The 25,056-nt window shown below is 42.2% G+C and overlaps 1 protein-coding gene across 1 annotated transcript in view; it reads left to right on the forward strand.

The window, feature by feature from the left end:
* Nucleotides 1-4,925: 4,925 nt before the first annotated feature.
* tiam1a (TIAM Rac1 associated GEF 1a) overlaps nt 4,926-25,056 on the forward strand; it is a 56,285-nt gene continuing 36,154 nt past the window's right edge. Inside the window, exons 1-6 of the mRNA XM_083926390.1 lie at nt 4,926-5,104; nt 19,388-19,493; nt 21,039-21,697; nt 22,654-22,946; nt 24,071-24,343; nt 24,452-24,683. Of these exons, the coding sequence (XP_083782516.1) occupies nt 21,046-21,697; nt 22,654-22,946; nt 24,071-24,343; nt 24,452-24,683 (1,450 nt within the window). The 5' untranslated portion in view covers nt 4,926-5,104; nt 19,388-19,493; nt 21,039-21,045. The remainder of the gene's footprint in view (nt 5,105-19,387; nt 19,494-21,038; nt 21,698-22,653; nt 22,947-24,070; nt 24,344-24,451; nt 24,684-25,056) is intronic.

The following is a 25,056-nucleotide window of genomic DNA, read 5'->3' on the forward strand; positions in this document are numbered from 1 at the left end:
AAATTACCTTTATCATTGTTATTGCTGCAAAGAGTCAAGTGACCTCTTGTCATTCTCAGCATAGCTCTCCTCACCTTCAATCTGAGCAGAGGTCTGACAGAGTAACTGAAAACAGCCCATTGCCCTATTTTGTGATAATAAAAAAAAAAACCCCACTGGTCGTGTTCAAACTGTTTTCTGCCAGAATGTCAACGTCACAGAAAACTTTGAAACTTGTGACAAATGAATTCAAAACATTACAGTTTGTAAGAATGCCTGGTAAAATTATGCATATTCTGCACCTTGTCAATACTAAATCTGTGGCTTTCTCTCAAATGGGAAGACTCAGATACTCTCAGATCTCTCCACTGCTCCAATCGGATTTCACTTCTCTGTGACAATGCATAAGCTGTGGTGATCAGATAGCAGAGCTCTGAATCAGACACTTTTATGATCTAAATTATACTGATGTTTTTCTTCTTAGACAACATGCAAGGGGCTCAAGGCCATGGTTCTCTGTCCTGTAAAATCATATTAAACCACATCAGTGTAGCAGTGATTTAGGAGCAGCAATGTAAGAATGACCTATAAACAATAAAGTAAACAATATATAATGTTCCTTTTTGGTAGCCGCAGGTAACAAGCTAACCTCTCCCACATGAATATGAATAAGACTCATTGCTTTGGGCTAACGATGCACCGATGTTTGTCGTGTGACCTTGCAGTCTAAGCACCAGAATTTGTTGGCTCATTAGCAAATGATAAAATTAACTGGACTGTTGACTTGCTGGTTTTTGGTCCATATTTTTCCTCTGGGCCATTAGGAGGCATTACAGGGTCAGCAGATAACAGTTAAACCACTGGCCTCCTCTGAAAAAGCAACATGCAGTTGTATGTGTGTCAAGTCCAACACTGCATATGTCTGTTGTGTTTTTCGCTACATGACATTGTGGTTTGTGTTTGATATGTTTGGCAATTCAATGTTTTTATATACGTTTACAGCCGCCCCTGCTTCTAAATAGCAACTGCAGACGTTACAAAGAAAAAACAGGGATATATTTGAAATATATCCTACATATTTATGAATTTGGGTACATTTTTAATAACCTAAAAATAAGGTTATTACCGACAAGGGTCCTGGGTGCATTGTACTTAGATCTGTCTACTTATGATCTGATCACTCAGGACAGACTTAAGAAACAGATCAGAATGAGGCCCATGTTATTGTGTAGGTGAGGGCGATGGGGCCATAGAGGAGGTTGGGTCCATGATTTGTTACACTTGACGGTTGAAATAATTGACGTCTCACCTATCACGTCAAACCCAAGCTGCCCATCACAGTGTTGCATCTGATGCTTGTAGTCGTTTCTTTGTGTTGATCACGAAGGGATGCAGTCGAACACCTGATGCCAGCTCCTTCTGCAGTTTGTTGGTCTGTCAGTCACATCAGTCATCACTATTAATGAGTGCAGTTGTGTCTTTCTATATACCTGTCCAATTTATTTTTCTGTTTGGATTGCACCAATGTGTGTATACCACTGTGCATGTGTATACATAGGTTTGTCCCATGCTAATGGGAAATGCAATAGCGCTAGACAGGGATTAGCGGATATGACCCGAAGCAACCAGTAGTTACTGTGACTCTAAGAGAAACGTAGCAGGCCAGAAGGGATGTACTGTTGTGGCCCAGCATTACATACATTATTCATCAGCTCTGCTCGCATGGTTGGTGATAATGATTTTATCAAATCTGGCAAGGTGGTTGGTTTCTTGGTTGGGGGCGGGGGGGGGGGGGGGGCATAGGCATCCTGCATGTGTATATGTGCATGTCTTTGTTGTCCCTTTTCCAATACAGTTTGTTCATGGATTTCAATATGATAATGTTTAGCAACAGATATGGCAGGAGGCATGAAATGGAAAACCAATTTCTGTCCCTTCAGCCCTTAACTGATATTACCATCCCCACCAACGTATGCATGCTGCAATAACGTCTGATAAAGATTGAAAGGTGGAGTCTATTGTGCTGAAAGGCCAGCTCAGGTGTGCAGGAAGACGGCAGAAAAAACAGAAAACGTGAATGGGCTAACTGTCAGGCTGAGAACTAACAATTATTCACATTACAAAAGCAGCATGCCAGATCATGAGTGCAGACAGCAAAACAAGCAAACAAATACTGTCCTGATATTTCTCCAGCCCTCCACTCTGCTTACATAACCTCCTCCACCTGCTGTTGTTACTATTACCTCCTCGGTATTCTGCCTGTGCCAACATGCCATCACAGCCATTGCTCTGAGTTGTCCTAAACTACTAACCAATAACCTCTCCTCTCCTTGGATAATTGCATTACAGCCCAATAACACTTTGTTTGGGTAGGAGTGTGGGAACTGGTTGTCTAAGTCGCTTTTCATCCTCCTGGATTGGTTATTTCCTGTTTCAGCTGGCTCCTAGCAGGACACGACCTTCTCCAGCTAATTTGTTAGATAACACAGAAGGAAACAAACAGGGGAGACAAAAATGAAGGGGATAGACTGGGAAGAGAATGAGGTCTGATGAGTAGACAGGCGCTAGGAGACAGTGAGAAAGACAGCATACTGTACGTGCGCACAGACACAGACACACAGACAGACAGACAGACAGACAGACAGACACACACACACACACACACACACACACACACACACACACACACACACACACACACACACACACACACACACACACACACACACACAGAGACACACAGACACACATGATGTACACAAAAGAATTGTAATGCAGTGGTATTGTCTGAGTAAGGTGCTGAAATGTCATCATGTGCCTGCGGGTAAAAAGCTGTAACTGTGTGTGTGTTGTCCGTGCACTTCTGTTAGCGACTTTGTGCTTGTGAGTGTCTCCCCTGTGGAGGCTGTGTCACCTCCTTTTGTTGGTGTAGATCTGTTGCCTTCCCTGCCCTTTGTCCTGACATGTTTACTTCTATTGATGCTAAATACTCCCAGATAGCAGTTATTTTAAGAGGTGCACGGTGCAGCAGGCAGAGACAATGGAGATCATCAGCATGTTATGTAATCGTCCCTGTTTTTTCTCATGAAATCCTTTGTCTTCAATCCAAACATTTTGATTAATGTTAATCTCCAGTGAGAAATGTATTATTGAAGTGTATTTTACTTAATCATTAGTACATATTTGTAGATACACTAATGCAATGTAACAGCTCGCCTACCAAAGCGCTTAATGTAGCATTTTCAGCAGTGAACTGAATCATGTTGTGGGACCTTCTCACCTGACACATCAACAAGTTTATTTAAAAAAATGCCTGAAGGTTATTTATTTTTTCTTGGATCTTAGCGTGCTGAGGACATTTTGCCAAAATTGTAATCTCTCAACACTTCCTTTCTTTTGATGTAGAGATTCATGTGCACAAGGTATAAAAGGCTATTTCAAAGACCCACATAATTATTCCTTAATGAAATTCCGGGTAGTAAAGTGCAATATTGTCATAGGACTGGGGAATATGATGATATGTATCATCAAAGTCATATAAAAATGTCTATCACATGTGTTTTTCTCTATCATTTCCAAATCAATGTTGAAAAACCAGCGGCTGAACTGCGCTATGGCAATATTTACAACGCTTTACGTTTTGATCTTTTCATGTTATGTTTATTTTGCACTAAACTTGTTTATAAAATGAGAAAATACTCTACTACTTTTTGTACTTTTCATACAAAAATAGGCTGGTTATTTTATATATACTACTTATTTACTAAATTACCAGAAATCATGCTATATCATGACATATATCAAATTGCCTAACGTACAGCCATTTAATTTCAGCCAAACATAAATATATTGTCTAACACATTTTACTGTGACATTGTTTTCCTAGTCTTACAAAAACTCTTTCAAATTGCATCAATGTTTAAACTGTTTGTATTTACCTTTGTCACATGCACCTTTGTTTGCTTGTGCTGACGACAAAGGCAAATACTAACAAAATAAGTGACACTATGAAGTCTTGAATTTATTCTGTCCCACCTCAACAAAGACCTGGAAAGTGGGATATTTGGATTGTGCTGCAGGCGTGGTTTGAGTATTTTTTTTATTTAGGTTTTGATACTTTTTTTGCCATAAAAACTGGGCCACTGTTGGAATCCATTGTAATTGTTGTGAATCCAAACAAACTCTCTGTGAAGGAGCAGGCTACACACTCTTCAGAGCCACGTTTCAGAACTACAGGTGGTCATTTCTTTATAAAAAGCATGGGAGAAAATAGCAAAACCATTGGAGGGCTCATTCTTTTTTTTTATTGAAGCCTCTGTTACAGAAAGCCTAGTGGGTTATACGATGGTGAAGGAAAGATGGTCGGGCAGCATAACACAAGCTACAGCTGCTCTTGTGGAAGGTTTCCAAGGAATGAGACATGTTCTTCTTGTACATTGCACCATATTGAATTTTACAAGTCACTCCTTTTAAGATAGTATTCTCTATCTACTTTTCAGAGTGTTTTGATGATTTATGATCTTTTTTTTTTTTATCATTCCCCCTTATAATTACTGTATTAGTCCATTTACTTGTCGGCACATGTGTTTATGTCTGTATCCTTGTTTATTTATGCATATCTCTGCTTGCCCACTTTATCTATATGCCCTTGTTGTTTTTTTTTTGTAGAACTTGAGGCCAGAGAGCCAGCAATTAAAAAGAGGACTGAGACATCTAAAGGCTTAGAGGCACAGACCCAGCACACATGCTGGCAGTCAATTGGCAAGCCAGGGGAGGTGAAATTGGAGAGAGAGAGAGAGAGAGAGAGAGAGAGAAAGAGAGAGAGAAGGGGAGAACCAGAGAGAAGAGGGCGGGCTCAGACTCAGCCACCGCGCACACACACACCCTCTCCTCAGCCTTCAGTCTGGTCTTGGCGTGCAAGAGGCAGCATGTGTGAGTATGTGCTGTAATGTGTGTGCGCGTGTGTGTATGTGTGTAGAGTCAAACGCTGCGCTGGAGTGCGGGAGACTCACTGATGCAAGGATTCCCCTGTTTGCTCTCTGAAAGGACACATGCTGACTGTGTTTTAACCACCACAGGGAATTAACGGTTACTCACAGAGGAAACACTGGGAGCTGAAATAAAGGTAAAGAGATACATTTCATGTTTTGAGAATGTTTTGTGAGCTTTGTAAATGACGGAGATAGAGATGCTTGAGTGTTTAAGATAACCACTCTCATGTTGTGTGTGTGTTTAGTTTGATTAACCATTTGGGTTATGTTAATGTTTGTATGAGGAAGAGGAAAGGAGGTGAAGTTATGACTGACTTCTTCCAAGAGTACAAGCTTTTTGTTGTGCATGGTCCATATATACAGTATAAACAGTATATATTTGTTAAATGTCTGTATACCAATGTATTTTGTAGGCTGTCTTACACAGTGTGTGTGTGTGTGTGTGTGTGTGTGTGTGTGTGTGTGTGTGAAAGGACTTCGTCAATCATTAATGTTCTCATTGGGACATTGCCTGCTTTCCAACACGGGGTAATTTAGTGATAACAAAATACCTTAACGGCTCTCCGGACCGGCACCACCTGACATTTCCCCCGCCATTGAACAAACTGCACAGTTTAAAGTGCAAACAAAGTAATGCATGCTTTAGTGTGTGAATATTTGACTGTGTGTTTTTACGTAAGAGGTACAGCAGAGATGAAATTACTTGAGATAAAGTGAGGTATCAAATACTCAAGCAGTACTTATGACTTGTGAAAAGCTTGTGAGAGAGCACTCTGAAAAGATGAAAAATATGTACAGGTCACAGTCCTCAACATTTCTGGTTATGCCATCAAAGGTTCACAATGCAAAATGAAGAGAGAGGGATCACACACTAACGGATTTCGATCTGATAAAGACATTAGCCTACTTTGTGTGTGTGTGTGTGTGTGTGTGTGTGTGTGTGTGTGAGTGTGTGGAAATATTAATCGAGGATAGCAGAGGTAAAACAGCTAAAGAGCAGAATAGAGAAGGACTAGACTGACAAAGAGGGCGGCCTAAAGAGACTACTGAAAAGTCTTGGGAACAGAAAGGTAGTGTGGTACTACAGACTTGGCAGAGAGCAACAGTCAGAACAGACGGAATATAAGAGAGAGGATAAAGGGAAAGTTAAAAGGAGATTCAAAAACAAAGGTGAGTCTGCAAATGTGTACTGTTTTATCTGTCAGTCAAATGTGTGTGTGTGTGTGTGTGTGTGTGTGTGTGTGTGTGTGTGTGGGGGGGGGGGGGGGGGTGTTAGGTCTCAGCTGTGCAGAGGGTCAACTCTAGGCATCCAGACAGCCAAAGAATTAGGAGGGGGGTCAAAGGGCATAGAGTCTCTGCTGTCCTTCCTCCTCTCACTTTCATGCGTCTCTGGAGAAGAGGAAGATAATAAAAAATATATATAAAAATATCTGTTTTCTTGGATGTTTGGTTTTTATTAAGATTATTCAGTACAGATCAAATGAAATAGAGTAGTAAATAAATACTGATATCGATATTAGGCGTTTATTCAATTTCCTTCTCACCCACCAAGCTACAATGAAAGGGACTGGTCTAAACACTGGGACTTAGTAAGTAGTAGTAACTTAGTATTTCAGTAATTTGGTTGCACTCAGATCCTCATAGCCCTGGTAAATCATAAAATGCTACTTCCCATCATCCACCGTGATTATAAAGGCTTTGCTATTAGTGTTTGTTTTGATTTGGAGAAGAAATACGAACGATAGACTAGTCATTCCTCTCCCTACCTCTCTTTTCTTGTTATCTTTCTTGCTACAATCCACTGCTTCAGTTGCTACCACGAGGAAGTTCAATATTGGCAGGGTGTTTTAAGGAAGTGATCCGTGAAAGGATTTATAGTGGCAGATAAAAATGGTTTGTGTGTGTGTGTGTGTGTGTGTGTGTGTGTGTGTGTGTGTGTGTGTGTGTGTGTGTATGTGTGTGTGTGTGTGTGTGTGTGTGTGTGTGTGTATGTGTGTGTGTGCTTTTTCTTTTTTCTACATTGACAAAGACTTTGCGAAAGCCTGGGGCTGTGAAAAGGGGGGGAAAGCCATTATCTCATACACAGTTACACACCGCTCTTCCAGGTTAATGTTTGTGTGTGTGTTTTTGTTTGTGTGTCCATTTACTACGTGTGCAAGTGTGCTCAGGACAAATATGTGTGCATCCACACAACCATGTGCTCAGTCTGTGTACAGTAAGCTAATATAGTGTGTGAGCGTGAAAGGGGGGGATGGTGCTCCGCTAAGTGAGCCCTGTGGGTGTGTGTGTGTGTGTGTACAAACTGACCCAGATTGATACACTGCTCTCTTGCTAAGTCAGCTCACCTATAGGGCAGATATAGGTAGACAAATCCTCTTTTACACACATCCAGCCTCACGTAAACAGTGAAACTGACACAATTACTACATGGCTCCATCCTATACCTGAACCAACAGAGTACACGCTTTATAATATATATTCAGCAGCCTTACTATAATCTATACTATAAATACAAATATTAAAGTCGTACTCATCCTTTGATCTGCTCACGTAATGCTCATAAAGCACTCGTGCATCAAACAATACATTATATAAATAGGAATAATAATCATTGTCAGCGTCATCACTCGAGTTTGTTGCAAATTCTCTCACATCTTTATCCTCCACTGTGAATATGACTCTTCTGACCTTGTGGCACACGGACGCCCTCTCTTTATGATTACACATACAGTACATAAGATGCAGTTTGATGAGCATGTGGCTGGCACGATAAAGGGATGATGCAATTAACATGAAAGGGATGATCTCTCTCTCTCTCTCTCCTTCTCCCTCTATCATCTTTGCCCGTCTTCATTTCTCATCTTCTAACCGTTGTCAGAAAGCGCACAGTCCCTCTTCCTCAGTGGTCCTCTTATTTCTGCCGTTAAGCAAATATAGGGCTTATGTACCCCCCTACCCCCCAAACGTCTCCCCACATGCAATCAAGCTGTATAAATGTTTGTGTTTGACTGTGTGCCTGTCGGTTCTCTGTGCATCTGTCTGTCCCTCGCTCAATTCATTTTGATTCTCAGTCACTTGCAGCCAAACACACATATTGTGAAAGTCTGTTTTGGGGGAAACCAAGACAAAACTGACAGCTGAGGATGGGGAGACACTGAAATGTTTTATATTCTCTGGTTTCACTGGTGTCTTGTTAAAGTTTCCAGTTCTGTCATCGGGAATGATTTACAGAACAGGAAAGCAGGGGAAAGTATTTGCTTGATCTGGTCAAACCATTCTACTGGTAATGATGGACTGCAAGTAGATGTTGTTTCATTTTGAGAGCACACAGGTCAAATAGCTTGGAAACCCCTGGATTTTACATATATGCTGGTGCATGTGTGTGTGCATTCTCTGGTCCTGGACTTTGGCACGACCTTTTGAAAATATGAGAAACTGCAAGACAAGAGAGGCTGAATGCGTCAGTGGCAATATTATGTCACATTGACGTATTTGCTTATGTGTGCCCGTTGGTAATGTCACTTGTCTGGTTGAGCAGGACTACAAGAGTTGTTAGCAGGGGAGTGTGAAACGTCAGGTGAAGATTGATTTTATAATTTCTTCATGCACCTTACTCAGACAATACCACTGCATTACAGTTCTTTTGTGTACATCATGTGTGTCTGTGTGTGTGTGTGTGTGTGTGTGTGTGTGTGTGTGTGTGTGTGTGTTTGTGTTTGTGTGTGTGTGTGTGTGTGTGTGTGTGTGTGTGTGTGTGTGTGTGTGTGTGTGTGTGTGTGTGTGTGTGTATGTGTGTGTGTGTGTGTGTTTGTGTGTGTGTGCGCGTGCGTGTGTGTGTGTGTGTGTGTGTTTGTGTGTGTGTGTGTGTGTGTGTGTGTGTATGTGTGTGTGTGTAAGACTCCTAAACATCAACCCCCAGATAAGAAGAAGATGCAAAAAGAGTGGGAGTAGCAGAAGGGGATGCCTCTAATTTGTGAAGGGTCCAGATGGGGGAGGGGTGTCTCAGAGCTGACATGAGCTGGCATGTTCACTCATTTCCTCTCTTTTGTCTGCTCTGTGTCTGCTGATGAATTGGGAGTTTCTTCCTATCTTCCTTTTTTCTTTCTTCCTCTCTTTTTTCTTTATCTCTCTCTGTTGCGATCCCCGTCATCCCTCCTTCCTTCCTCTCTGGGTGTGACAGCATTGCCATCCCTGTCATGTCTGCCCATTATCTCTGATCGGTGTTGCGTTCCAGCCCACACATCGGCTCTGGTTGCCAACTGATGATTTGTAAATGCATGTGCGTGTGTCTGTGTGTGCATCCATACATCTACATCTTATTTGAAGGTTAGATATTTTTTGAGGGTGCCCTCGATTCAGAAGAATAGCAAAAGAGGGTGAATACGGATGTAATTTTTTTACAGCCTTATTAGCAAAGAAAGGATGCATACAGTGCACACAAACAAAAATATGCCATGCCAAAAAAGTCCAATTTCAAAAGGGGAGTTAATGTGAAAATGTGTTTTTTTTTTAAAAAAGGAAGCGTGTGTTTAGATGATGTCACCTGCACAGGAAGCTGGTGTATAAGACTTCAGAGTGAGAGAGTGGAAATACATTTGTGTGTGAAGTGCTGAGTAGGGATTTAAGGGAGGAATTACTGTGGGAGTGCAAAGAAGTGTCTTCAAAGATTGTCTTTATGCTTTGTTTGCACTGGGGAGATTTGGTCTTCCTGGGATTTCCTTTTTTTATACACTGTATCTGCTTGGAAATCTTCTCACTCCCTAAATAAGTCCCCTGCTCTCTCCTCTCTTCTCCTCCTGCTTTTCTTTATCCCCCACATTACATTAGTTGCATGAAGAGAATGCTGACCGGCGACTCAGTGCTCATCACATAGTCACACTTCACGCTTCTGCTTGTTGACCTGGAAGTGATGCAGTGGGATCGTACAAGGCAGTCTCAAAAGCCTCCTTGTGCATTTGTAAGTGTGTGCATGTGCAAATATGTATGGGAATATGTCTGAATGTGTGTGTGTGTGTGTGTGTGTGGGGGGGGGGGGGGGGGGGTTGACAAAAGCAACGATGAAGGCTTACGGGCATAGCTGCATGGATTTTTTTATTTGTTCTTTGGATTGAGTTTCTGTGGGGATAAAAACCCTATGGTGTGTGCTGTATGAGGTTTCTATCAGACTGCATGTTTTTTTGTTTTTGTCCTTTTGGTGCGTTCGCTTTTAGACACGTGAATGTGTGTGCATGTGCGGTCAGATTGCCTTTGTCCTCTCGCCTCAGGCCCTGCACTCAGATGTCAGTGAGTCGTGTGGAGCTTATACAGGTCACTAATGCACTAAGAGGGGAGCCTCTATTCACCGTAACCACTCAGAGCCCAAACAATAACCTCCAGTTCGAGTCCGCACAAGAGCTCATCGCCCAGGAAGTGGACCCATTGACCTAGATCCAACCCCATCCACTGATGAGACGCCGCATAGTGACATGTTGTTGACATCTTTGTCTAAGTGATAGTCTTGTTTTTTTTACCATAAGACATCATTTAGACATTCACTTAAGGGGAATCGTGCAGTAGCCATTATGTTTTTACCAACCTTTATAACCTTTTTAATGACTAGCGTTTACCCACATTTGCTCATATTTGTATGATGAAAAATGAATAATGCCTACCCTACTGGGCTGTGTGTTAAGTTAAAGTCATTTTAATGTTCAAATGTGTCTATTGATACATACATACAGTACATATTGGCTTGATTTCCTGAAAAGAGTTCTACTAGTGCTGAAACAAGCAAGTCAGCGATTACTTATTATTACTATATTACTCATTTTAAGTAATAAAAATAGTGATAAGTTTCAGCTGAATTTTGTTTTAATCTAGACCTAAGCTTAAGCTCTGTGTGGCAAACTTGATATGTTGTGTGCTTCAATTACTGAAGCAGTTTGTCATTGAAATTTGGGGAACATTGATGCACCTTTCTGGGCGTGGGTACACTCTTATTCTCTAAATCTGTCACACCTTACTGTGTGTGTGTGTGTGTGTGTGTGTGTGTGTGTATCATGTAAAAAGTACAATATATGGCTTATATCTATTGTGGGTTTTTTTTCTTCTTTTTGGCCAGTAGGACCCATTTTTCACATTCTTCAGAAAGTGAAGTAAAGGTTTTGTGTACCCCAGGATCGTACTGTATTGTTTTGGTGGTCTGTGTGTCCTCTGTTGGCCTGAGAAGCAGAGACACAACAATGTGAGGTACTATTTGTCTGTCACATTCTTGCTAAACATCTTACCCACATCCCTTACTTCGTGAATTGTATCCTATCTCTTCTTCAAGGGGGTGCTTTGTTTTCAAGCACCGCTGTTGACTCAGGTGCGGGGATGTGCTAAGATAACTTCCCCTTCCACCTCACGCTGTCTTCCCTTCCTCCCTGTCCACTCTCTCTCTCTCTCTCTCTCTCTCTCTCTCTCTCTCTCTCTCTCTCTCTCTCCTCTCTCTCTCTCTCTCTCTCCACCTCTGTAGTCCACCGCTGGGTTTGCATTATTCTCTGCCAACTTCTTTATTTAAACTACCTGCTTACTCACCTCTGTCAGGTTTATAGTGTCGTGGTGACTCCTCTAGTCCTTCTCCTACCATAATCTCATTTCCTTTCTTTCTTTCTTCCTTGATAGTACCCTCTCCACTTTCCTCTTACAATATCTGTCCTTGTGCAGCCATGACAAAAGCCTCTCTCACTTTCTCCTTGGTAATAATTAGGATAATGCTACAAAGGTTTTGCACAGCCTCAGCAGAAAAAAAAAAAATAATAAAGTGATAACAGTGCCTTATTTGATTATAACCAGAGTAAGCTAATACCTGCATATTGCATTGTTGTATTTAAACCTTTATCACGCTATTTCTACCTTTCTTTCAGTGAAAACCTCACACACACAGTAACCCACTCCAGGTAGCCTTACCTCAGCCATGTTGTTACTGACTGATTGGTGCCTGTTCACATCTGCCCTACTTTGAACTGACACAACATCTATCTCTATCAGCCCCTCAGGACCTATCAGCACCACTCCACCTCTTTACCTCTCGTCTCCTTCTACCTCAGCACACGTCATTTATCTTTCTACCTGTGGCCCAACACTTGATTCCACCAGCTAACAGCCTCTCATCCCCCTTTCAGCACCATCATTTTTTTTCAGACCCCTTCTGCTTCTTTCATCCCATCCCCCTATCTCAACCTCCCACCTCAATCAGTATCCCCTTTGCCTAAAATCCCCCTTATCCCCCCTCTCACTCGCTCGCTTGCTTAGCCACCCTGTTATTTTGCTGTCCCTTCAGCACACACAGAGTGGAATAGGAAGTTTTACCCACCAATTTGGCTCCATTTGCACCTGCGTTTGTCTGCGGGTGTCTTTACATTACAGTGTCTGACAATATTTGGTGCCACAATTAAGTATGTTTAAACTTGGCCATTGATGGAATGGAAACACTGAAACAGATTTTCTATAATACACTTTTCACACTGATAGATAAAAAGTCAAAGTCTTTTATGATTATAAAGCAGGTCTAGGTGCTATATAAATACTGTGAAAGTATAAACGCTCAATCCACAGAGAAATGCACGCAACCTGTATTCTGAAACCGTGTCTTTAAACGTGGCGTCAGGACTTCTGTACTGTTGTGATGTCACAACTAAACTATACTATATATATATATATACATATATATATATATATATATATATATCCACTCCCTATATATATATAACCCTCCAGCTCCCTGGCCTCTGGTAGAGGACCCGAGGTTAGAGAAAGGGTCAACCACCTGCGCACCCGAGGACATATATACATATATATATATATATATATATATATATATAAATATATGTATCTATATATATATATAACAGGGGCATATGACACTTATTTTGGCTATGGATGACACTAACTGACTGTTATTTGCTTTTTAATAAAACCTCGAGCTGGAGTTTATTTTCCCCATCATGTCTGTAGTAGCATGTCATTTCCGACGTGTCTTTTCAAGAAATTTAAACACGCTGCCACGTCTGCACAGCACTCTTCTTCTTCGTCTTCAGCTTCTTCTTCTTCTGTAATGTCTTTCTCTATCTTATTTCCACACATGCAGTCGTTCCTCCCCCAGGCTGTGTCTCGCCCCGCAGGGCTTCTATGGTTACCAGCTGAATCTGGAGCACAGTCAGCGTCTCGTCCCACTCTTCCTGGATAATTAAACAACCCTTCGTGTACTGCCTCTCACATATTCTAAGCAGCAAATCAATGTATGAATATTCAGTTGATTGGTTTCTGGGAGGCGATTGTCTGCGCAATCACTTTTTTACCAGGAAGAAAGAGTGAATGTTGATTGAGGCACGGCAAATAGACGGTGATGAGTTATTAACATTTAACAAAAATCGAATGATGATTTGTTATGCAACCTGCTGCTGATGGTTGTACTGTATAAACAAAAGGATTTCAAGTGTCACCTACAATAGAAGTCCAGGATGGATTTAATTTAGGCTTACACGCCTTGATCTCCTCCTTCATCGCGAAACAAGCGGGAGAATAGAGTGCTCTGATCATTCAGTGTGAAAGCCTCACATTAAAATATACATCTTGAAAGATCATAATGAGAGGTTTAAAATATATGGGGTTTCCTGTCTTTGAATTCATACAGGGACTCACTGATCACTGAGTTTGCACCCAGCAGCAGCAGCAGCTACAGAGCGGAGCGTCAAAAGCTACACAGGCTCAGTGACTCTCTCAGGCCTCTCACTCAATAGAGGACTTGTGGTGGAAGGATTTTCTTTAAAATATGGTAATCCCTGACTGCACCACGCTGCAGAGACAGTCGGCTGAAATCTGAGTTAAGGAGCGTACAACGTAAGCTCCTGGAAAGACGGAGCAGCGTATTTAATGAAGTTAGAGACACTTGAGGAGTAAAGTGGAGTGATTTGCTTGACACTGAATTCCACTGCCCTTTATTTTTTTCCCCGCTTGATCCTTAGATGCCACACAGACCCCAAATCTAAAATATATGTCATTTTGCAGATGATATGCTGCACGACATACATAAATATCTATTTCCCCCATGTTTTTAAACTATCTATCTACATATTTTTAAATTTAGTTTAGCTTTGTTGCTGCACTCTCTGTCACATTTATAAACACAAATTGGTAGTGAATTTGCAACCACTATCATCACTATCCAAAATCTTGTCTGTTTTTTCTCTCTCTCTCCACTTCTCTGTAAGGAGATGACAAATAGAGGGGACTGATAGTCAAAGTATAACAATCGTCTCATTTCCTCTCACTCTGCTTTGTTCTGTCATTTAATGCATTGCCCTCCTCTCGGGCCTCAAAATGAAAGCACTCTTCAGGAAGGAATTATAATTTGTCTCTCACCAGTTAAAAGAAATTAATGTTTGAAGCAAGCAGCAGCTGAGACTCGATGTTCGCAGGCAGGCATGCTGTTTGTGTATGTGCATGTGTGTGTTTAAGCTGGGGGGGGGGGGGGGGGGTATGTGGCGCATGTCTTGTCAGATTCCGAAAGGATGAATAGGAAGCTAATCTCCCTCTTCCAGGGAATTCTACCAGTGAAGTCTGAGACAGTCCAGTCCTCACAGGGACTGTGGGAGTGCAGTGGAGTGTGCACTCCCGTCTCTACAATAGGATGTTTTCAGAGCATATCTGACTGTTATCTCGACATTGAATAGATATTCTTCTTCACATGTGCACACTCCTATGTGTGCAAATACAGACGGGCGCTCACCAATAAATCCCAGATCCTTATTTGTTTGGACCATTGAGCCTGCACCCAGTCCAGATTCACATGTTATTTACGGTGCGTTTGTTATCGTTCGAGGCAGGTTTGCTCGGCGTAAACAACAGCAAGGCTGTGTACATGCAGGTGTGTTTGTGTGTAGTATTTCTGTAGGGCTATTCAGGTGTGCGTGCAAAATCTGGGGAGCATGGAGACGCTCTTTAAGTTTAACCCATCCAGAGATTCCTTTGTTTACCCCCCAGTGAGTTAACCCTCAGCGACTTCATAACCTGCCCTGCGGTAGGGGGTACGGTAACCATTTGAGGAATGTATATGGTGCTGGAAAAGGCCTAAGGGCAGGGTGAGTCCAGCGACTGCATCATGTGTTCTAATGCTTGATAGGGGGTCGTGGTTTCGAGGGTGCAGGAAAAGGTCACGGAGATCAGTCAAGCTAAGAGCTTCTCTGGTTACAGCCGTGGCTAGACTGGTCACTACCGTTCCAGCCTTTTATGTCTCTGTTAGGGTTGGACTATTGTCTTTGGGTCTCTGGACACTGTGTAACTAGTACGAAGACCCCAAAAATGTTGAGGTAATAAAAGACAGTCTAGTGTCACCAACCAGTATCCATTTAAAATCAGTATTCATCTAGCCTTAAACTAGTGTTTTTCTCTTGCGAATGTCTTTGATTTTTACACAAATTATTAGACTTTGCTGCTGTTATGTAATACAATGTGACCTACAGCTCATAGCTAAGAATAACTACAAATCAATAACATTTAATGTCATAACTTAAAGACTGAATGAACAGTTCATTCTACAATAAAACATCTTATTGACATCCCTACTTTTAGAAGCATTTTTTAAAAGCGGGAGATAACTTGGGTTATTTATGGATGGGATCCTGTTCACATATATCAGGGAAATTTATGTGCAACAGGTATTTATTGTTGTTAAAGAAAACTGTTTCAAAATAAAGTTACACATATTGCAGCAGTCATCTATGTTACCATGCTGCGGTGCAACATTTAAGACCACAAGTTTTACATTAGAAGTATATTGTAAAAAACAAGTACATTTATTATGGTCTTTTGGAGATGAATGGCGTGTAATAGAGGTGCTTGTTGATTTCATAATTTGAAGTCTGATTTCAGTACCCACTCCAGCGTACGGTCTACACTATGACAGGCTTATAAAAGCAACGAGACAGGTTTTGTTTGGCTACAATCACAATACGGTGTTGTACAGTAGTGCAGATTCACGTCATGTGTGGTTTCGACTCTTGAGAGCTGAGCTGTGTGTCATGCAGGGCGGAGCTGTGAGACAGGTGCAGAGATGAAAAGATTTGCGGGGGGGGTGCGGGGGGTTTGGGTGTGCCTGCTCTGTGGCTGTTCTGACAGGCCTTTGGTATTTTTCCAAAGAGTGTGAGAATATGTGTGTGTGTGTGTGTGTGAGGCTGAAAACCTGCTCACGAGTCTCCTGGGATTGCGCAGGTGTGTGTTTGTGTGTGTGACTGGAAGGATGTCTGCCTTTATACTCTATTGTATGCGGCAAAGAAAAAGAACTACCTGCTTGCATGTGTCTGTGTTAGGTGATGGACGTGAGAGCTTATAGGTGTTGAGCATCTTTCTAACGCATCCGTGGCAATGTGACGATATGAGTTTGACAGCTCCAGTACAGAGTTGTTTCCGACAGCGTAGTTAAGTGGCACATTCAGTCCCGGTACGATACTCAACCCTGTCTCGGTCTCTCTCTGATTATGTGTCCATTATACTCAGCCAGAAGAGCATTCTACTGTGCTCGGAAAGCAGCCGATCTGCTATTTAAACATGTTGTGATGAACTCAGTAAATACAAAACATATATAGAGTTCAAAATAAAGCAAAGGGAGTTTTTTATTTTATTTTAGAGTTGTGTTTTAGTAAGACATTTAACAAATATGGAATTTTATTTTCATCAACATTGTTCTTTGTCCCTTCTCAGTGTGTGTGTGTGTTATGTGTGTGTGTGTGTGTGTGTGTGTGTGTGTGTGTGTGTGTGTGTGTGTCTGTGTGTGTGTGTGTGTGTGTGTGTGAGAGAGAGAGAGTGGTCCTTTCGGCATGATAATGATGTTTTGGCTGCTTTTGCACAGGCCATTGTATCAATACACTCTCGCAATGTGTTAATATACTGCGAGAATGAGAGCGAGAACGAGAGTCTGAGAGAAAGAGAGCGAATAATTATGTTTCCCCTTTTGTCTCGGCTCCCTCAATTAAGCCCAAAGAGAGGCAGCCAGAGCACATGTCTACTTATCCACTTAATGCTCTGCAACAATAGGACCCCCAAATGTGTGTGTGTGTGTGTGTCTCTCTCTCTCTCTCTTTCTCTCGTTCTTAGCCTCCCCCTTGTTTTCACACTTTTCCATATTAAACTTCTATTCATAGCACATTTTCATCTGTCTTCTCTGTCTGCTTCGTGTGTTTCGCCTCCAGCCTCGCCTCACCTCTTAGCTCTTCGTGGGTTTAGCAGAGAGCAGCCCCCTCTCCCTGTTACCCCTCTCCTTCTTCTGCACTTTGCTGCGGGGTACGGGGAGAGAAAAAAAAACGAAGAGACTAAACATTTTCGACTGTACATCGCCAGAGGAAAGGCAGAGGTTTGATTTCCCCAGCGTCGTGTCAGACAGCATTGTTTTGTTTGTTTGGCCTGTTTGTGTGTTTTTCACCTCCACTACAGACTCAGGCAGACAGACGTATAGATGAACTACTGTATAGGGCTTGGCAAAGGCAATGTAAGGTCAAAGTAACCAAGAGTAGTAAAATATCTTATTTGTTGTGCACGTTTTTTACAATCCAAAAGCTTTTGTTTGTAAGTGTGTGTGTGGACAGACATTTTTTTTTTTTTATGAAGGTGTGATGTTGTCTTCCATTCACTCACTATTCTACATAATGTGCTATCTATCTATTAAACATTTTAGGTATCAAGTCCTGTGTTTGCATTTAAAGTAAACAAATTACACTGATGCCAGATTTAAAAGGAAGGCAGGACTGGCTCCAAAAATAAATATCCAGTACCAGCATCGTGCTTGTGTGGTTTCTGTATGTTTCTTTTTGTTTCGGGGGCGGGGGGTAGTTGGCCGGCATGTGGGTTGAGATAAATCGGGTCGGGTGGGATGGAGAAGAGATGGGAAATCAAGGATGGAGGGAGAGCAAGAGTAGAGGTAGAGCATAAGTATCAGGGGCCAAGTTTAGCTTATGTAACCGCTTCACACAGCTGGTGAGAAACGTGCTGCAGCGGCTAACTTTGAACTCATGACCACATTTACCGCCATGGTGCAGTATCAGAGTTGACCAGTGGAGCAAAAACAATGTGTGTGCTTTCTATAGGCTTGCTCAGGCCTTCACTTCTCTTTCTCAGTCCTTTTTACTTCTCCTTTTCGAAACTCTCGTTTCTCTGTCTTTTCCCAAAACTGTTTCCCTATAACATGGTTGATTCGTAGTATGTCTGCCCTAGAGAATAAACAAATCGACAGTTTATTATCTGATTATCATCAGTAATAAAAACAGCCATTGTAGGAAAAGTTTAGTGAAAGTAACTCATCTCAGTACAGTACTGTACACCTGAGGGAACAGATGCTTCATTTGCATTCTGAAAGGTCTAGTTAATTTTATTCACCAGATGTGAAGGGTGATCTAAACAGACCCTGTGCTGATTGACATCTGCTTTGCAACTGATAAAGGCTGAATTTCTCTCTCTTTTTTGCATGACATTGAAATGATGTATTCTCAATTATTGTTATGTTTATACGTAGGCTAGTTTGGAACACAAACAAATCTGACAATAGTGTTTTGCAGCATTGAGGGCACCAGTCAGTCTCCCAGCGAGGCTGCTAGGGGCCCTCTGAATGCCTCTCCTGTGCAACTGAGAAGGATCATCAGTTATAACTGCCTTATTCTATGTACAACTATGTTTTTTTTAATCTTTCTGTGAAGTGAATTTATGTGCAAAACTACATACAAGAAATCATGCTTGCACATGTGTACCGTAACACTGGAAATGGCGTACTGTAAGCGGCTCAGGGGTGGTATTAGGGAAAATTAGGTTGTGTTGGCAAGGATCATTTAGTTGAGTCTGAAGCAGAAAATCATTGTCATTTTATCAACAGGGTGTGTGTGTGTGTGTGTGTGTGTGTGTGTGTGTGTGCGAGCGCTCATGCACATCTCTTTGTCTGCAGGGAAACAAGGGTTATCCCAAAATGATTTTCGCACATGCCTGTACATGTCTGAATGGTTTCAGGTTGGCAATACGTTTCAGGGTGCAGTTCAAAGAAATTTCAGTTTGTGAGATTTTTCCCCTCCCTCACAGGCTCAAAAAATACATCTGCGTTTTGTTTCTAATCATCTGTGAGTTTGTATATGTGTGTATTTAAATGTGTGTTGCTTACTGACCATATAGTGTCCTTCATTCTCTTTCATCCTGCATGCTGTCTCTTGTCCTATAGACTCCTTCTCAGGTGTGCTTTCCTTTCAACTTTACTTCAACTGCGTTGTGTGACGTACCTGGCAGATCCTCTGCAGTAGTTTAAGAACTTCCGCTTCTCGTCTTCTCTCTCCTTCTCTGTGTGCGCTTGACACATCGGGTCACTTTGAAGTTGTGAGAGCTCCATTGAAACACCTCTCTCTCACTCTTCTTGTTCCTCTCAGGGAAAACTGACACCGCCATTTGAGGATGTGTGGAGGTTCATGCGGTCGGTGAGAGATGACACCGCACTGATGTGGAGAAGCTGGTGATACGGCTGCTTAACCACAGGTAACCACAGTTTGCACACCTTGGTGTCTAAATACTGCAAAAATATTTTTTTTTTGTATTGAATTGTTAAATCATTTGAATACTTTTGACTTTGACACTTTATTTCTAACATGACAGTAAATAATTATCCTTCAAGGTTCTAGATTCTCAACATAAGATGAAACGATTAGTTAAAAAACACATTTTTGACTTGTTAGAAGAGATTTTTGTTATTCACTCTCTGCAGTTTGAGCCCACACTGAGAACCTGATGGTGTTGGTTTCATGATGTGTGACTCACAGAGGACCAACTGATCTGACAGCAGTTGACTCAGCATCTCCATGTGCTTATATAACAGAGAGCATGATCAGCAGAACGCAGTTAACTGATTTCTTTGATCGTTTGAACTGTTTTGGTTATATGGCTCATGAATAATTTTAGCACCACTGGGGGAGGGAAGTGCTGCGGATTCATCCTCGTATCAACTCAGCTAATAGACATTCATGTTGGTGCAGTGCACGGCAGTTTATCAAAATTTACACCACTTAAATTGAAATATAACTCATAAATGCAAAAGAAAATGAGTTCTGGCATTCTCAATTTATATTTCTTTTTAGTCACTGAAAAAATTAATGCAATTTTAGTGCATTCTGAATACTTAAATAGGACAACACCAGAACAGCCTTAGTAAGCCTGTGTGAAATGTTAGCGTGTTTATGCTTTCAATCAATTTTTAATTAACTTCAGTGTCCCTGTGCTACCCCATGTGAGTGTGTTGTCCTGAGAAAATTACCTAACATCAACTGGACTTAATGTAGCCCAAAACTGGCAAGGGAACTTCCACCTCAATCGTGGTATACCTGATCCTCGATCTCGTCTGCCTGACAGCTCAACAAGGCATTCAAAGAGATCCTGGATACCTCTGATGTACCACTGTTAGTTAATGGGCCATCAAATGTTACTTACTCATCCAGCACAGAGATTGACCTGGTTTTTCAGCAATGGGTATAAGAGAGTAGACATGCCAATGCCATTAGACGAGAAGGCCTGTCATTTGAGAATGATTTAAAAGCAGAGCCAGTGTACCTCTCGATTATTAAAAAAAAGAAAAGAAACCCAAACTTAATCACAGGCATAAAATCAGATTCAATGTTGCTGTAAATACGATGATCACATTCATCTGGCAGATACACAAATTTGTTCTTTTGCAAGTAAATAACAATCCCATACTGTAAAAAGTATGATTTTTATGTCTTTTTTTAATTATAAATCAGGTCAAGTCCATACAGTATACTGGCTATATAATTTTCATAAAAAGACAATAAACGTTTGATCACAAAAAAGGTTGAGGTGCTATATAACTACTGTGAAAGTACTTCATCCACAGAGAAATGCACACTGCCTGTATTCAGAAACTGTGCCTTTAAATGAGCCGCCAGGACATCTGTAGAGTTATGATATCACGCCTATACTATATATAGGTAGAAAGTGCCGCTACAGTGTTGTTACAATTGCCTAAATTAAGGGATAATGGAAATTTCCACACGTTTCATTCTTAATCTACAGTTGAATCATGGGAAACGTGGAAAGTCAGAATGGGGACAGTGGTTTCTACGGTGATGTGACGGGACATCTCTCCCGCAAGCACACATCCCGGTCACTCCGTCTGTCTAGCAAGCAGCCAATCACCCGCCGCCCCAGGCACTCTTCTTCAGTGAAACAGGAACACAGAAACTCTGATGCCTCAACTCGGTCCTCCAGCACCCCTAGCATCCCACAATCCTTAGCAGAGAACGGACTGGAACCTTTCAATGTGACAGATGCATTTGGAGAGTTCAGCATCAACCCACACTGGACGCAGCGTGTTGCTATGACAATGAGGCCGGAGTCTTATCAACACGATGACGACCCCTTGGCCACGCCGACTCCTGAAACATCGGAGGCGGACACCATCGCTCAGGATGGAGGAGAGGACTCCCTGGGGGAGGGGGAAGGGGAGGGAGACGTTGGTGAGGAAAGGTATCTCCAGCGAATGACTGAGGGTCCACGGGAGGGAGGGAGTTTTAAAAAGAAAAGGTCCAAGTCAGCGGACATGTGGAGAGAAGACAGCCTGGAGTTCTCTCTATCTGACCTGAGCCAGGAGCATTTGACCAGCACTGAGGAGATGATACATGGGGGAGAAGAAGAGGAGGAGGAACAGTTTGCACATCCCAGAGGCAATGCAGGTGAAGCTTGTTAAACACACACTCACGCACACGCACACATACATGCACACACACTCACACACACACTGTGAGAAGCATATCTTTCCCATCTTGAATCAATATAGAAGTTGATGATTGAAGTTTTTGGAATTTTTACTTGAAAGAATGGTGACTGATGGTTGAGAAAAATGTTCTTATATATGTTGTATGTATATGTATATATATATATACATGTGTATATATATATATATGTGTGTGTGTGTGTAGGCATGGGTCTTCGCTTGATTTGATTCGCTTCACATGTGATGAGGGGGAGAAAGATGGGGAAAATTGCACAGGGACGCTCAGAGAGTAGGGGAAATGATCTGAGAAAATCACCTGATTGAGGGTTAGCTCCCATCCATCAGTTGCAATAGTTCAGTTGATCACGGGGGTTGTTATCTTAACCGACGCTGTGCAGGAGCTGCTGGAGTTCAGCGCGACAGCAGGCAGTATAGCTGTTAACTTAACTGCTGAAGCGCTGCCCCAGGTGGTCAGCTGGCTCAGAATAATGAATGGATTTGATGCACACACACACACACACACACACACACACACACACACACACACACACACACACACACACACACACACACACACACACACACACACACACACACACACACAGAGGTTCATGCTCACTCACAAAAATCATGCAGATTCACAGAGGGACACAGACACACATGGAGAAGGTTAATTTGCATGGTAAATGTGGCAAAGTAATCTGAAAGTAACAGTAATAATACATTAGCCTCACCTTGCGCTCTCTTTCTCTCTCTCTCTATCAAACACACACACACACACACACACACACACACACACACACACACACACACACACACACACACACACACACACACACACACACACCCACACACACACACACATACACTTAAATTCACACGCTGCACTGTAATAACCACCTGTGTATGTTCCAGGCTCAGCTGAAAGGGCATCGTCTCTCGACCATCTGTGCAGCCAGCAGAGTCCTGGCCTCAGGGGCCAGAGGAGCCGCTACGCTAAAAGCCGGAGAGAAGCCCAGTGCGATAGAGATGGAGAAGGAGAAGGGGAAGAGGGGTTGTTGTCTCCAACCGAGGAGGACGGTGGCGGGTACGGAGCATTCACGCTCCCCTGCCGACGCTCCCACTGTCTATCAGAGGGCTTGGCAGGGCTCGGCATCCCTGCTGCACCGTGCCCTGCTTTCCAGGGACGGCGTGCACAAACTACTCAGGTTAGATTAAATTTGATGAATACATGAATAAATATGCAAATCAGGTGAAACGTTAATCAGGTTAACTCTTCTTTCCGTACTTGTCCATGGTATTCTGTCTCTCCTTTCTGATATACAGACCCCTTAACATGGGATGATAGAGGACTTTGTTTACCAGTTTAGTATCCAGGAAGTTCAGGGGGTCCACTGACATGACAGAGGACAGCAATTAGCATTTTGTTGACAATCAGAGACATTTCCTGTATGTGCTCATGGTGCATAATTGTGTGTGTGTGTGTGTGTGTGTATGTGTGTGTGTGTGTGTTTGTGCATGTTTTATGAATCCGCATCCAAGTATGCATGTGTATTTGTGTAGTGGGGAAAGGGATTACAAGTAGTTAAATAGAAAAGTCGCTGTGGGGCTACTTGTCCAATGCTGGCCTGGTTTCTCCATTCCCCCTCCAGAAATTAAGCATAACATCTTCCATGCTCGATTCACTAACCACACGCACACACACACACACACACACACACACACACACACACACACACACACACACACACACACACACTGCCCGTACAATCATATTTTACAATCACAGTAATGTATCAGCAAGAAGCCAATTGAGAAGAGATTTAATGGACAAAATAAGCTTATAGAATAAATAATGTTCACATGATTTCTGTAATTTTCTCACCATTGATTAAAGAACAGTTGCCAAATAAGAAGGAAGCACTAAAATAGCGAAGCAGGCTTCTCTTTCAACTCATTCCCAGAACCCCTAAGCACCCTTGGATAGCAGAGCACCCTAAGTGCTTATTATAAATTAATCTAGCCTGGCTTAGGGGGTTGTTAGTCCAGATATAAATAGACCGGCAAAACAAAGAAAAAAACAGACTCAGTTTGGTGAAAGAAAAAGTGTGAAAGCACAGAGAACCTCTTGCTCAAAGTGAAAGAGTTTTCTATTTGCATGAATGCATTTAAAACCATGCACCCACCCACATACATGTACATGCACAAATATAATACCCAGAAGTGTAGCCTAAGATGGTTGCGTGTGAATATTCTGGCAATCCAGGTATATCAGTTTCTGTATATACATTAATAATCAGTTCTGTTTCTACCCCATTTTTCTGTCTGACAGGACATCTCAGGTGTTTTGGGCGAGGGGAGTGAGTATGGCGACAGTGGCATCGATGGCGTCACCATGGAGATAGATGGGGATGGAGAGTTGGTATCACGCCGCTGTAAGGCCATGTCGGCCTCTTTCTCGGTATACTCGGCTACCGAGAGCAGCATTTTTAATGGGAGCGACAGTGGGAGCAGCAGTGCCGGAGGAGGAGACGGACGAGGCGGCGAAGGAGGCAGGGGAGGAGTGTATGAGAATTTCCGAAAGGAGCTGGACAATCAAGCCTGGGTAAGTTAGCTTTTTTCGGTGCCTGTGTTGTTCTTTTTTTCTAAATACAAATGTTAATGATAGATAAAAATGCTTGTTGACTCAGTTTTTTGATTGTTTTATCATCAGACACATCACAGTAGGGGCTGCACGGAGGAGGCCGGCTCTGCTGTGAGTGATGAACGGTGCAGCGTCACACTCAGTAGTGCGTATCCGTCGGACACTCTGATTGGCTGCACACAAGGCACAGTCAGGAAAGCAGGGGCTCTGGCTGTGAAGAACTTCTTGGTTCATAAGAAAAACAAGAAGGTGGAACCTGCAACAAGGCGCAAGTGGAAACACTACTGGGTCTCTCTGAAAGGTGAGCATAGACTCATACTGCTATGTTTAAGATATTTTTGGATTTAATTTGGTTTTAAAGAAAATCTTGCAGCCATAATGTCGTTCAGATAAACATCTTCACCTGACCCCAGCCTGTTTAATATCTCACTATCTCTCTGTCTCCTGACTGTGATTACATCAGTCTCAACACAGTCCGTGCCCTTGGTTATCACCTCTACTGTCCTCATTCACCCTCTTCTGTGTGGCCTCACATTTCCTCTCCTTGGCCTCATCACAATTTAATTTTACGGTGGCATCTGTGTCGAATCTAATCTCATCCTTGTGAAATGCACAAGGTCCAGCATCTGCAGCTGCCTGCCTCCACCCCCTAACAATAAATAAATTAGACTTTC

Source organism: Echiichthys vipera (genome assembly GCF_963691815.1).
Source record: "Echiichthys vipera genome assembly, chromosome: 14".
In the NCBI taxonomy this organism is placed as follows: Eukaryota; Metazoa; Chordata; class Actinopteri; order Perciformes; family Trachinidae; genus Echiichthys; species Echiichthys vipera.